Source organism: Bubalus kerabau, chromosome 18 (genome assembly GCF_029407905.1).
Source record: "Bubalus kerabau isolate K-KA32 ecotype Philippines breed swamp buffalo chromosome 18, PCC_UOA_SB_1v2, whole genome shotgun sequence".
In the NCBI taxonomy this organism is placed as follows: domain Eukaryota; kingdom Metazoa; phylum Chordata; class Mammalia; order Artiodactyla; family Bovidae; genus Bubalus; species Bubalus kerabau.
This window is the reverse complement of record NC_073641.1, coordinates 43,971,662-43,984,003: the sequence shown is the minus strand read 5'-3', so window position 1 is coordinate 43,984,003 and position 12,342 is coordinate 43,971,662. Positions and strand designations below refer to the sequence as shown.

General features: G+C 39.3%; 1 protein-coding gene across 4 annotated transcripts in view; it reads right to left on the bottom strand.

Moving 5' to 3' along the window:
* Positions 1-377: 377 nt before the first annotated feature.
* Positions 378-12,342, bottom strand: part of DROSHA (drosha ribonuclease III) — a 124,210-nt gene continuing 112,245 nt past the window's right edge. For all 4 annotated transcript variants that reach the window (XM_055555023.1, XM_055555026.1, XM_055555024.1 and 1 more), the window contains 6 exons: positions 8,464-8,605; positions 6,962-7,044; positions 6,766-6,869; positions 4,505-4,597; positions 3,645-3,691; positions 378-790 (listed from right to left, as the gene is read on the bottom strand). In XM_055555023.1, coding sequence (XP_055410998.1) covers positions 660-790; positions 3,645-3,691; positions 4,505-4,597; positions 6,766-6,869; positions 6,962-7,044; positions 8,464-8,605 — 600 coding nt within the window. In that variant the 3' untranslated portion in view covers positions 378-659. The remainder of the gene's footprint in view (positions 791-3,644; positions 3,692-4,504; positions 4,598-6,765; positions 6,870-6,961; positions 7,045-8,463; positions 8,606-12,342) is intronic.

Sequence of the window (12,342 nt, the reverse complement as noted above, 5' to 3'; positions counted from 1 at the left end):
CCCAGGGTAAGAGCACCTGGTTTAAAGTGTCATCTGGCTTGGAATCATGATTTCTCCTGATTCTAGTGATTCAAGGAACATATGTGACTCAAATATCAGTCTTTCCCCTTCCCATTAGCCAGTTAAATGTTAAAGGGATTCCTTCTACAAAGGACTCACTGGTTAGTGAGGGTAAGCATAATGTTTGCAGCTGACAACCTGATAAACACCAAGATGAAAGCTGAAAATGGAGATTAATCCAGAGATTTCAAACAGTACAGGTATTTATAGAGCATAACCCAAATATCTGGTAAAGTGATTTTTTTGCTTATCCACTGAAAGTCTGGAGCCATAGTCTCTGAGAGATAGAAAGAATAGGATCTATTCCACACAGAATATACATTTTTAATTTTATTGTTTAAAAAGCAAAATAACTGGGAATAGACACATTTACCCAAATGAAATTTTACATTACATAGAAATCAAACACTTTGTAATAAAGGCCATCCAGCTAAAAACCAAATATGAGATCAGTAAAACGAGAATGATGTGACTTTGTGTTTTATTTCAATGGGCAGCCTTCATTCAGCGTCTCCACAAAAACTAGGCTAGGTCTCAACGGGCAGCAGTCACAGTTATTAGGCAAGTAAATACACCACCACTTCCGTCCGTGCCTTCCTTTATTTCTTTATGTCTTCGGTCTCATCTGGCTCTTTCTCTTGATGCTCTCTTTCCCACCTCATTTCTTTTAACTCTTGTCTGTATTTCCGTTCAATGAACCGCTTCTGATGGGCCATCTGGGGAAAGTTATCTGACACAAGGAGATATATTTTACACTTAATAAAGGAGAGCTACCAGTGCACAGAATGATGCAAACTAAACGAAACACACACGCAAACAAACATGTATTTCACAGGAATATAGAGTTGCACTTTGTAAGGCAAGAGAAAAAAAAACTGCTCATTTTCTTCTAGCATTCAGGAACACAATTGAAGTCTAAATCGGCACCTGGCTCTGGATTTCAATATCTGATGTGAACTCGAGCATAAAAGGCACCGGAATACACAGTTGTTCAAACATAGCGTGTGACTTCAGCATGTTTCCAGCTAGGTATTTTAACACAGTACTCCTAGCAACAAGTGATTTTTAGGGAGAGATTAAAGGCTATAGCAAAAATGAGTTGTATATTTTTACAAAGCTTAAACCCAAAACTTCAAACAAATAACAATATTATCACATCATTATTTACCAACAATTTTCCTCTTTCTGAACAGAGGAAAAAGATCAGATGGACAAAAGGAGGAGGCCACATCTTAAGTCACCGTTTCTGATAATTCAATCTGTGAAGTTTACTCAAGAGACCCAAAGCTTATGAGCAATAGCAACCCAAGTACAGCACTTTCATTTGGTGAAAGGACATGTTGCTCAGTAGCACAGCTGAAGCTATATTTAGTTTGATATTTGACCCCGTTCAAGGGTGTTGACAGGGTGGAAATCTTGATTAAGATGTAAAAATTTTACAATTCAGTTGTTATTTGTGATATGTAATGAGTGTAGCAATGGAGTAAGAAACCAAATGCAGAACACAAAAGAGTCATCTCATACACTTATTCGACAAACACACACTTCAACAACAAACATCCCAAAGAGACACATGAGCAAATGAGAGGGACACGAGCTGTCTGGTAACTGGGTACAAGTCTGTTCAACTCAAGAGGCACTACTTCATATTTAAAAATAAGGAGGGGACACACGTATTCCTACAGCTGATTCATGTTGAGTATGGCAGAAACCAACACAATATTGTAAAGCAATTGTCCTCCAACTAAAAACAGATACATTTTTAAGAAAAGTAAATTTTAAAAAAGTTAAAGAGAATCAGAGAGCATGGCATATTTGAGAGAGTGCTTGATTTTGTTATGGATGAAGCATAATAGGTAGGCTACTGTCTATGGGACAAATCTAATCCCCTACCTGTTTTGGTAAATACGGTTTGACTGGAACACAGACACTAGCCATCTGTATTCTGCCTGAGTCTATGGGCCACAACATCAGAGCTGTGTAATTGTGATAATAGTATTTACTATCTGGTCCTTTACAGAAAATGTTCATCAACCTCTGGGATAATTTATCTAAACATTTCTCTATGTTCAAACACACAGTCGGAAGGACTGATTGATTTTTTTAACTATTATAAATCAACTTGTCACAATCATCATGGTTATGGAAACATTCACTCATAATGCCAGTTGTTTTCTTAGGTTTGACTTCTAGAAAGGAAATCTCTAGATAAAGGGTACGGACGTTGTTCAGGACCTGACGCGTACCGTCAAACTGCTTTCCTGCACTTTAAACTTTTATCTCCCACCAGTTCAGATGTGTAGGCCAGTCTTAGAATCAGCCATCTCTCCAAGTACTGTTTTATGGCTGAAAGCAAACAAATGAAAACTCCAAAGATTACCTTTAACAATCTTATAGGTGGAAAAATGGAGTCTCATTTTCATTACAATATATGTGACTGTAATAAAATAAATAATAAAATCCATATATATAATGGATTTTAAAAGCTCAACAGAGTCAACAAAACTCTTAGTGAAATGGGGAACACGTGTACACCCGTGGCGGATGCATGTTGATGTATGGCAAAACCAATACAATATTGTAAATTAAAAAAAAAAAAAAATCTCTCAGTGAAGATCCCATGGACTCGGGAGCCTGGGAACGACTCCCCTCCCCTTGGCCCCCAAGCTCTCATCTGCAGATTTCCGCATGGCTACTTGGCCCTCCTGCCTTTCTTGGAGATTCTCCCAGGCTGAGCATCCAGAGCCTGTTCGCTTTCAGCTTTCCGCACTTTGCCCTCGCCCACGCTGAGCTGGCAGCTGAAGCCTGATGGAATTGCACTGTCAGGTTCTGCCCACAGGTTTTGCTGGGCGGCACGATATACCTCAGAAGAAAACTTCCTTGTACTTAAGCCTTCAATTTACAGAAGACTCTGCAGTTCCCTACAGGGTCAATTATGTAATTTAAGTGTCTTCAACCCAGCTATCCTACCCTTGGGAATCCATCCCCCAGAACTAAAAGCACCAATATAGAGACTTTTAGTATCAACAGTGATAAAAAGACAGAAACAGTATCCACCAAAAATTTTAAAAGCTGAATAAAATACGGCATATCCACAGCATGAAATATGATGCAGCTTTTAAGAAAGAATGAATTGGAGCCACTATGACCTGGAGGGCTGCCCGTGATGTATTATCTAGCAAGAAAAGATGGATGTAGAGAAGTACGTAAATATCCCACTTTAATTAAACAGTGGCCAAACACCAAAAAGAAAAAACCTTCACAGGTTTAAGATTTTAGAACTATAGAGAAATATATAGAATGAAATATACTAAGTCACTCACATGGGTTACCTGTGCTGAGAGTGGGACTCTATGCAAAATAGGAAAATGAAAATCAAAAAGCATTTGGGAATACTTTTTTTAAAATTATAAGCCTATTTTATACATATCTTACATTATACTACACTCTGTGCGGAGAATAATTATGAAGAAAAGAAGATCACATTTTATCAGTACTTACCATTTTTCTACTTTCCCATTTTCTATCCATAAAACACTCATTACATTATGAACATATAATTATAGAAAAAGAGATAGGCTTACATTTTTCAAGTGCATCCATTGCTGCTCCCATTTCTGCTTGCTGAATACTATTAAAGAAAATGAAGACAAGGTACACTTTAAAGACTTTTTTCCCCCAAAACACAAAATATGGCTCCAATTTATTCAGGCTAGTTTTCATGTTTGGTGCATACAATTTTATCTGATTATTTCTACTGTCACATACTGAATTGCACAGATAGGAATATACACAAGGGCATGCAGAAATGTCATTTATCTGTACAAAGCCTGTTTAAGTTATTCGTTCCACACTTTCAACACTGCAATAAAACGCCTTCCACTTATATTAGGTCTGAAGTACTTCTTACTTAAATTTGAACATCCTCAGTGTAAAGTTTAAGAGGCAAAGAGTAAAAAAATACACATACAGACAGACTTCAAATCACTTCTCAGTTTAAGATATAAATTGGAAGGTTCAAAGAAAGGTGATAACATATGAAATTCTTTTTACCTGAAGATGTGAGCATTTCCACAAAGCTCAAGTGAATAGTAATAAGAGATCAAGTGTCTAACGGCTGTGTTACGCACGGCATGTTTCATAAAATGCTTGCAGCAGTGAGCAGACCTTACCTGTGTGCACACCTGCTAATGTGGTTTTCTCTAGGCAGCCAAAGCCCTTTATGCAATGGCATTCCCACTGCTCAAGGCCAATTCTCAAGTCTGGGGCTGAGTTTGGTGGGGATATTAAGCCTTGAGATTCACTTTGCTACTACCCTTGAACACTCTATACTCTAAGTTCAAAGAGACAGGCTGCAGAGTTTGGAAATACCAAGCAGATAGTAATACTTCTCGGACACACAGGATGTTCATTTGAAGAAACTTAAAGTATCGTCCTCTCATACCTTGGTCCTTTCCCACAGCCAATTCTTTCTCCCTTGAAGTAGACAGCCACAGTGTAGGTCCTTGCATGGGATGGCCCCACCGTCTGCAGAGTCCTGAAAGGAAAAGGAAAGAGCAGTAATTATGTAAAGTGCGACTTAATTGTTACTGCTCATACATAACTCCACGAAAAATCATGTGACTTACTGCTGAGAGAAAGGAAGGCAAAAATAATGGAAAGCAAAAATAACAAGAAAATTAAAGGAGTACAGTTTTGATTTGCTAATATGACAAATATAGACAGCTTTGAAGTAGGAAATTTTTCAAATTCTATAGTGAATTTTTTGTGTGTGTGTATGTGTGTATGTATATGTGTGTATATATATATATATATATATCCTCAAACCATTATGAACAATATCTGAAGGCAAACAGTAAAGTACAAAATATTTTTTAAAAATTTCAAAGTGTTATTCCAAGTATTATAAAATTAAAGTTAACCATTTCAGTCTGTTCATTGTATTTCAGTGCTAATCACATGGCTAAAAATCACAAATATTTGGGTAATACACTGCAAGCCCCGTCTGAATAGCATCACATCCTTTATGGATTTCTTCTAATGAAAAATCAGAGATCATTTCAAGGCTATGTTATAATCGGAGTACACAACACAACTGCCAAAAAACAAAACACTGGGTACTCTCGATATTAATGACAGGGTGCAGATTTCAAGTGTGGTAAAACTGATAACTTCATGGAAAAGGGAAATGAAAAGTAGCCGGCAAAGATAATGGGATGAACACAGTAATCTTGAAAAAAAACTATGTAAAACAACCCCATCATCTTGATAAAAAAGAACAAGCTCGTCACAGGCTTTCATGGGGGGATTTATGAGAAGGGGGCAGTCATTTCCTTTGTCTGTACTCACTGGGATGAAAGTATACGGATGGCTTCTTAAAGGTAGCGCTTATTATAGTAATCATGCCTGCACTATGAGAAGTTTATCATCCTCATTTTATTTATTGAACTTTAATTATCACTTTGATGAGGAGATACTTTGAGCCTTTCACGTAATACAGTCTGGATGTTCATTATGCTTATTAGACACATATTAAAGTGCTATTTCTAAACATTTGGGTTTTTTCCCCAATAAATAAAGGAAACATTGTTCAGCAGTGACAGCTTCTTGGGACAATTTATAGCAGCCTGCTGTGGGGTGACTCAACCTTTTCTTGGCCTCAGTTTTTCTTTTAGTGAAAAAGCCTATAACGTGTTGTGACTATTAAATAAAAACATAAAAAAGGATTTAAAATTCCCGGCTGCCACTCTGGTGTTTTCCCTTGAGTACTGTGAAGTCTGAGAAAGTCCACAGGATGGGGGTGGTGGTGAGGCTTTTATTTCATACGAAACACACAAATGTGTATACTTGTACGCATATGTAAACAGAGACGGGGGTGACCCAGTACTAAAGCTAGATATTTAAACATCCTTAAAAACACATATCCAGACCATACCTTGGGAGGCAACCCACTTATTTTGATAATCCCTCCCTTTTATAATTCCTCTTTGAAACCAGCTTCTGAAACCACCTTCTGAGTGTCTCAAGCTAATTACTCAACTTCAGAGTCAAACCTCCCGTTTTCATCAAAACTGGTGTTATGTGTGTAGCAACCTGCATTTCCTTTGAATGACTTTTGGCTACTCCTCAAAGGATAGAGATGTGTCACTAAAGATATTCAAATGTACACAGCAGCTTTTGGTACACATCCTGGAAAGAAAAGTTCCAAATATTTGAATAACACAGCCGCGGTGAAGAACTGCCTGGCTTCCTACGGCGACTGCCTGTCAGGCAATCGGGACAGATGCCAGCAGGGTTTCAGAAAGAGAGACACCCAAGTACAGTTACAAATAAACAAGCACAAGCTGCCTGGGCTAGGCGTGCAGGCAGCACGGGCTATAAGAAATAAGAAGACAAACATAAGAATGTATATAAGACAATTTAACCCAAATTTCTCTTATCTTGATCTCCTCATCTTTCTCCCAGGGAGCAGTTCACCATATTTTAGAGATGGAGAAAGCACAGATAATCACATGTGACCCACTTACTTAGAGCAAAAAGACTCAGAGGCCCAGAGAGTTTCAGTGCTGGGCCCAGTCAGAGTCACGAAGTCTCCCCCCAGGGCTCTCATCACCACTGCCACACGCAGTTAGCTCTTCCTCCTGGCACACGGAGGGTTATTCTAGGCTTCCTGGGTCCCACAGCCTGCGGGCAGCACGTACTCACTTGTATAGCGGAATGTCTGGTTCTTTTCCTTCTGTCCTAAGAGTCAGGCAGCACTGCTGAAGCTGGGACTTGGGGTCGTTCCAATCCTGATTCAAAATGAATTCCTGTAGCAAGTCCCCCAAACAGTACTTAGTAAAGGATTCTAGAATCACCAAGCATAGAGCAAACAACTAATTTAAATTTTATATGAGCTTACTTTTAATCGTGGAAAGAAACAAACATTCATGAAAGTATGAACGTATTCCAAGTCTTTGTCAATGTATAGTGCTGCAATAAATGCTGAAAAAGAGAAAGGGTAACATAAGCCCCAATGCGCTGCCATTTACTAGAAAGAGTGAGACCGAGCCTTTTAAGAAACATTTTAATAAGGTTTTCACCTTCCAAGCCCTCTTTATTTTTTAGCATTACCATTTCATCTTGCTTCAAACAAGAACTATTCTTTATCACTAATATTAGAAACAGCAATAGAGATGTGTGATTAAGATGCAAAAACCACAAAGACCAAATTACATTTGTCTGAGGGCTAAATGAACAATTAGTTAGAACAATACACAAAATGCTGCTGTATATAGCAGGGAAAGAATGACATCAGGGAATGCAACCATGTTTACATCAAATAAATCAAAATAAAACTCGAAGATCAGATACAAGGGCAGAACAAGCACATCCAAAGGCCTGCTATTCTTAACACCAATGTTGAGCTCACCCATTGACAGGGTCTGTGTCACATTTCATGAACAGAAATGGGACCATCTATGGATTCAATCTGCCGAAATGGAGGAAAAATAAATACTGGGCTTAATGACAATATAACCAAATTTGCATTAATAAATGGTGACCCCAAAGACAACTTCATTATAAAGGTTATCTTAACCATGTAAACAAATGGTGAGTTTTCAAAGAAGGAGTTAAAAATAAGCTTCTGTTGAGCAAAAACAAAGGCTACTGAGACTGATCACTCTACTTAATTTTTTTGTACTTTTAATGTTAAGTTACTTTTCTTTAATTGAAAAAGAGATTCTTTTAAGTTCCTTAATCAGACTGCCTTTACACTTTGTAAATCAGCTGATTTGCATGGTAGACTTTAATATTTGTGTATAACTGTAGTTGTCAAAAATACCATAATATTAAAATTTTAAAAAAGGTTCCAAGGCCCAGTGAATGGCCCACTTACTTTAAAGTAGTATCAGAAACAATAAAATTGTGCTCATAATCCTTTAATTAGCTTAACAGGATTACTTACAATGCTACTAGACCATATCAGAAACTGTAAAAGATGACAATGTTGTCCATAGAGCTTTGAGTTCATGCACAATAGATAATAATTCTAGTATTCAGTGAATAAATTACCTTCTTTCCTCTATGCCCATATCTAAAGGTTGCTGGTGGCAAAAAAACAGCTATGATTCATTACTACTGGTCTTCACATTCTGCTACTGTTTCACACAAAGAGATTTGATGGCTAAGCATTAGGACGGAGGGGGTGGGGGCGGGGGCACCAGTGAACGCAGATGGAACATAAATCCATTATTCACATGTTTTAATTCCAAATTATTCTCCTTCAAACAAGCTTTGGAGAGAAGCATAAATCAAAATTAAAATAGAAAAGAGGTTTCTTTAGTCAGAATATCATAATAATGAGAAGTGGCAAACTTTGAATCTGCAGGTTAAGAGAAAAGCTTTCTCTGTAGGACTCACATTCCAAAAGGTCAGCCAAGGTCTTGGTTCTCAGGGCGACAGGTCTTTTGGTCTTGTCGTTGGTGATGGCGTATTCCTGCATGCCCAGTTCCTCCGCCACCTTGGCCTGAGTTCTGTTATTCACCAAAGAGCTTCGCAACAGCTGGCCAAACAGAATTGAGATACATTTAGAAGCCATTTCACTTCCGGTCTCTCTCTCGTTCCTGTGTCGGGTCCAATCAGCCTAGACCATCTCACTGACAGGGACATCTAGGCAAGCAATGGCTTATGTTTTCAACCACCACCCTCAGGCGGCAGTGACAAACTCGACATGCTTCCAGCTTCTTAATAACTTCCTCTGCTCCTGAATTTTACCTAACTGACCTTTAAATAGTTCATTTAGTTGTTTAGTAGCAGTGAGCAGTCTTGAGGGAGAGGCGGTACTACAGTAAAGGTCAAAGATTCCATTAAGTTTAATGTTACTAAAAGAAGGAACATTAAAACTAGTAAAAATCAACTTATTGAAGTATAATTTACATCCAACAAAATACACCCATTTTAAGTATAAACAAGTTCTGACAAGCTTCTACATTTCCATCACCCAAACAAGTGCTTTGGCCCCTTGGTGATCAATCAATCCAATCCATCTACCACCAGGCGAACTTGACCTGCTTTCTGTCACTGCATACTAGTTTTAAAGGAGCACTCTTTAAAAGTCAAAAATAAACTTCATGTTGTACGGCACTGATGCTAATTTTGATGATACAGGATTTGTGGAAGTGATGCTTTGGTATTAATTAAAATATTTAAATTATTAATTTACATTGTTACTTTTGTTCTTTTAAAGATTTATACTATATATTGTGACTCACAGTTTTTCAAGCTGAGATCCTTTATTTTTAATCAAATTAATATATAATTTTCATATTTCAACTTCAGGAATGCCAAACAAAAATTTCTACTAGGAATTTCAGTCAGCTAGGAATCCTCTAAGGACTATCTAAGCAGTAGCATTAAACAGTGCGTGAAAACTGTACAACCAGTCCATAGTAGAGGTGCCCATAAAACAAGCATGCCGTAGGAATTTAACAGTCACTGATCACTCACTAGGGGAAGGTGGGGAGGGAGGCCGGGCAAAGTGGATAGACGCAGAGATGAGAACTCACCAAACAAAAGCTGAAAGTTATCAACTCCAATCTGTAAGATCTGGGGAAATAATGTGTCTAAAACTTGAAGTTTTTCTTACAAAGATAAAACAAACCCGTGGTCTAGTACAGTTCCTGCTAAGGAATCCCTGATGCCAGGCCTAAGGCTCAGGAAGCAGCTGCAAGTGATGCTGGTATTATACCCCCCGCCGTTCCACATCACACTTTGCTTATTAGATGCAAGTTTTATGCTCTGTGGCTCCATAGTGTCAACTGAGCTTATGAAAATCAAGATTTATTCTCAATGCCTGAGATTGCATCCTTGACAACAGATAAATAAGAAACAATATGTTCTTAATTTGTCTGACAATGATTCATGAAGCAGAAACACAACTTGATCTTCATAAGCCATGCTTGCTGTTGAGTTACAGACTATTATTATTCTTTGCTTGTCTCTGTTCCTTTCCTCCGATCTCCCCCTAACTCTATCTTTTCTTCAACACAGTGTTTCATTAAAATTAATATCCACAGAGAAGTTCAAAATTAAAAAGGCCTAGCAAAATAACATTTAAAGAAGACAGGATCGGGGAATTCCCTGGTGGTCCAGCAGTTAAGACTCAGCGCATTCACTGCAGTGGCCCCGAGTTCGATCCCTGGTCAGGGAACTAAGAAATTGCAAGTTGCCTGGCGCGGCCAAAAACAAAAACACAACCAATAGAGTTGTGTGCCCACTAGTCTAAAACCTGAGCTGAAAAGGAGATAGCTTTTTGAGTTTGGATTTATAGTCGGGGAGGTTCACATAGTAGAGGCTGTTGGAGAACAGGAGGGTTATTTTGAGAATATAACCCTCAGCGAGCTGGGTTCTCAGTATATGCTTTTGGTGAGAGAAGAAAACTCTAATATGGGCTGTGTGTATGGAGATTTCATGCCTTAGAATCAACAAGCCTGATGTACACACATGTGAGCACACACACCATAACACATCACTGGTTACTGGGCCCCAGCCGCTGCCTTCCAGCGTCAGGGCTCCTCATTCAGTGCTGGCAGTGATGCTGTCAGTGAGGATGGAAACAGAAATGCTACCAGTTAGAAACACTACCAGTTTTATTTAAGATATGCCCTGACGGGTCTTAAAGCACCAACCGGTGGCCAGCAGAAAGTGAGATCTTTCAGTTCTTGCCAAAACGTAAAGCCGGAACCAAAAGTCAGGAGTGGGGAGAAGGAAGATATAAATCATCCACACTTTTAGAGTCAGTTTATATTTATAAGGAGAGATGAAAAGAGGTAAGGTCTTGCTCTTTACTCAAACATGAAAGTCTGAAGAGAGCCAGTTCTTTAAATGACAACCTCCATCCCTGGCCTTTGCTGAACTGTATTTCAGAATAAATCATGCTATTTGCCAATGAGTGAGATCAGGAGGGGATCACAAGGCAAAAAGCTACCGAAATATGGTCGTTCAGAGCAACAGTTGAGGAGGCTGATGCTAGGCTAGGCCCTGCACTGCCAGCTGAAGATCCTGAGATGACCAGCATCCCGCGGCTGCCCTCCGAGAGCTGCTCGTCTCCAAGGGAAGCTGCACACAGGTGGCCAAGGCAACAGCACAGGCCACAGCGCATGCACGCGCTCCCCTCCAACCAGGTCTTCCAAAGGAGGGGGCCTGACCCCAGAGCAGCAACATTTCAGAGGCTTGATGATCTGGCTGTTGTATCAGAATCACTAGGTAGTTCTGACACACTGGTACTTAGGCCTCTTTCCAAGAAGCAAGGAATTAGAATTTCAGGACATGTACATTTAAAAAAATTTCAGGTAGGTGGACTCTGATGAATAGTATAGAGCCAGAACTGAAAAGAATGAATCTGCCAGTGGCAGAAGAATGGGTGCTATGGTCTGAATGTTTGAGTTGCCCCAAAATTCAAATGCTGAAATCCTAAAGATGATGGTATCAGGAGGTGATTAAGTCATGAGGGTGGACCCCTCATGAATGGGATCTGCACCCTTATAAAAGAAGCCCCATACTGATCTCTAGCCCCTTCCACCTTGTGAGGAGGGTACAGTGAAAAGTCTGTGAGCCAGAAGACAGCCCTCACCTGACCATGCTGGCACCCTGACCTCAGACTCTAGATCTCCAGAACTGTGAACAATAAATTTCCGCTGTTCATAAGCCATCCTGTCTGTGGTACTTTGCTATAGCAGCTGGAATAGACTAAGACAGTATGAAAGGGTTTTCTAGGAAGAGGAAACAGCTCATTCAAGAGCAAGGAGCCATGATACAGAAAGATGATTACTGGGTAGAACTGGAAGAGAAATCTCAGCCTGGTGGGGAGGAGCTGATGCAGGTGAGTGAGGCTGGCTAGCCTCTGGGCAGGGAGAGCTGGCTGACCTCTGGGAGAGAGTATGGTAGGGGAGGTAAAGAAGTCTGTCTTTCCTGTAAGGGAAGACGAATCACAAAAGGTGTCAAAATGGGAGCAGTAGCAAGGTAGTCTTCTGATTTTAGAAAGACTATTTTGGTAGATGGGTTTGGATGGGGTAAGACACAAGGTTTGCAGATCCTGATGCTATAAACTACCATTTTACAAAGAAGAAAAAATTTTAGTAGAAATCTAGAAAACCAACATTAAGCACCCAAGTGAGCATGAGATACTTATTAGAATGTTTTGCAAACAGTGCCTTGAGTTAGATGTACTGGATTGGCCAAAAAATTTGTTCAGGTTTTTCTGTAACGTCTTACAGAAAAACACGAATGAACTTGCTGGCC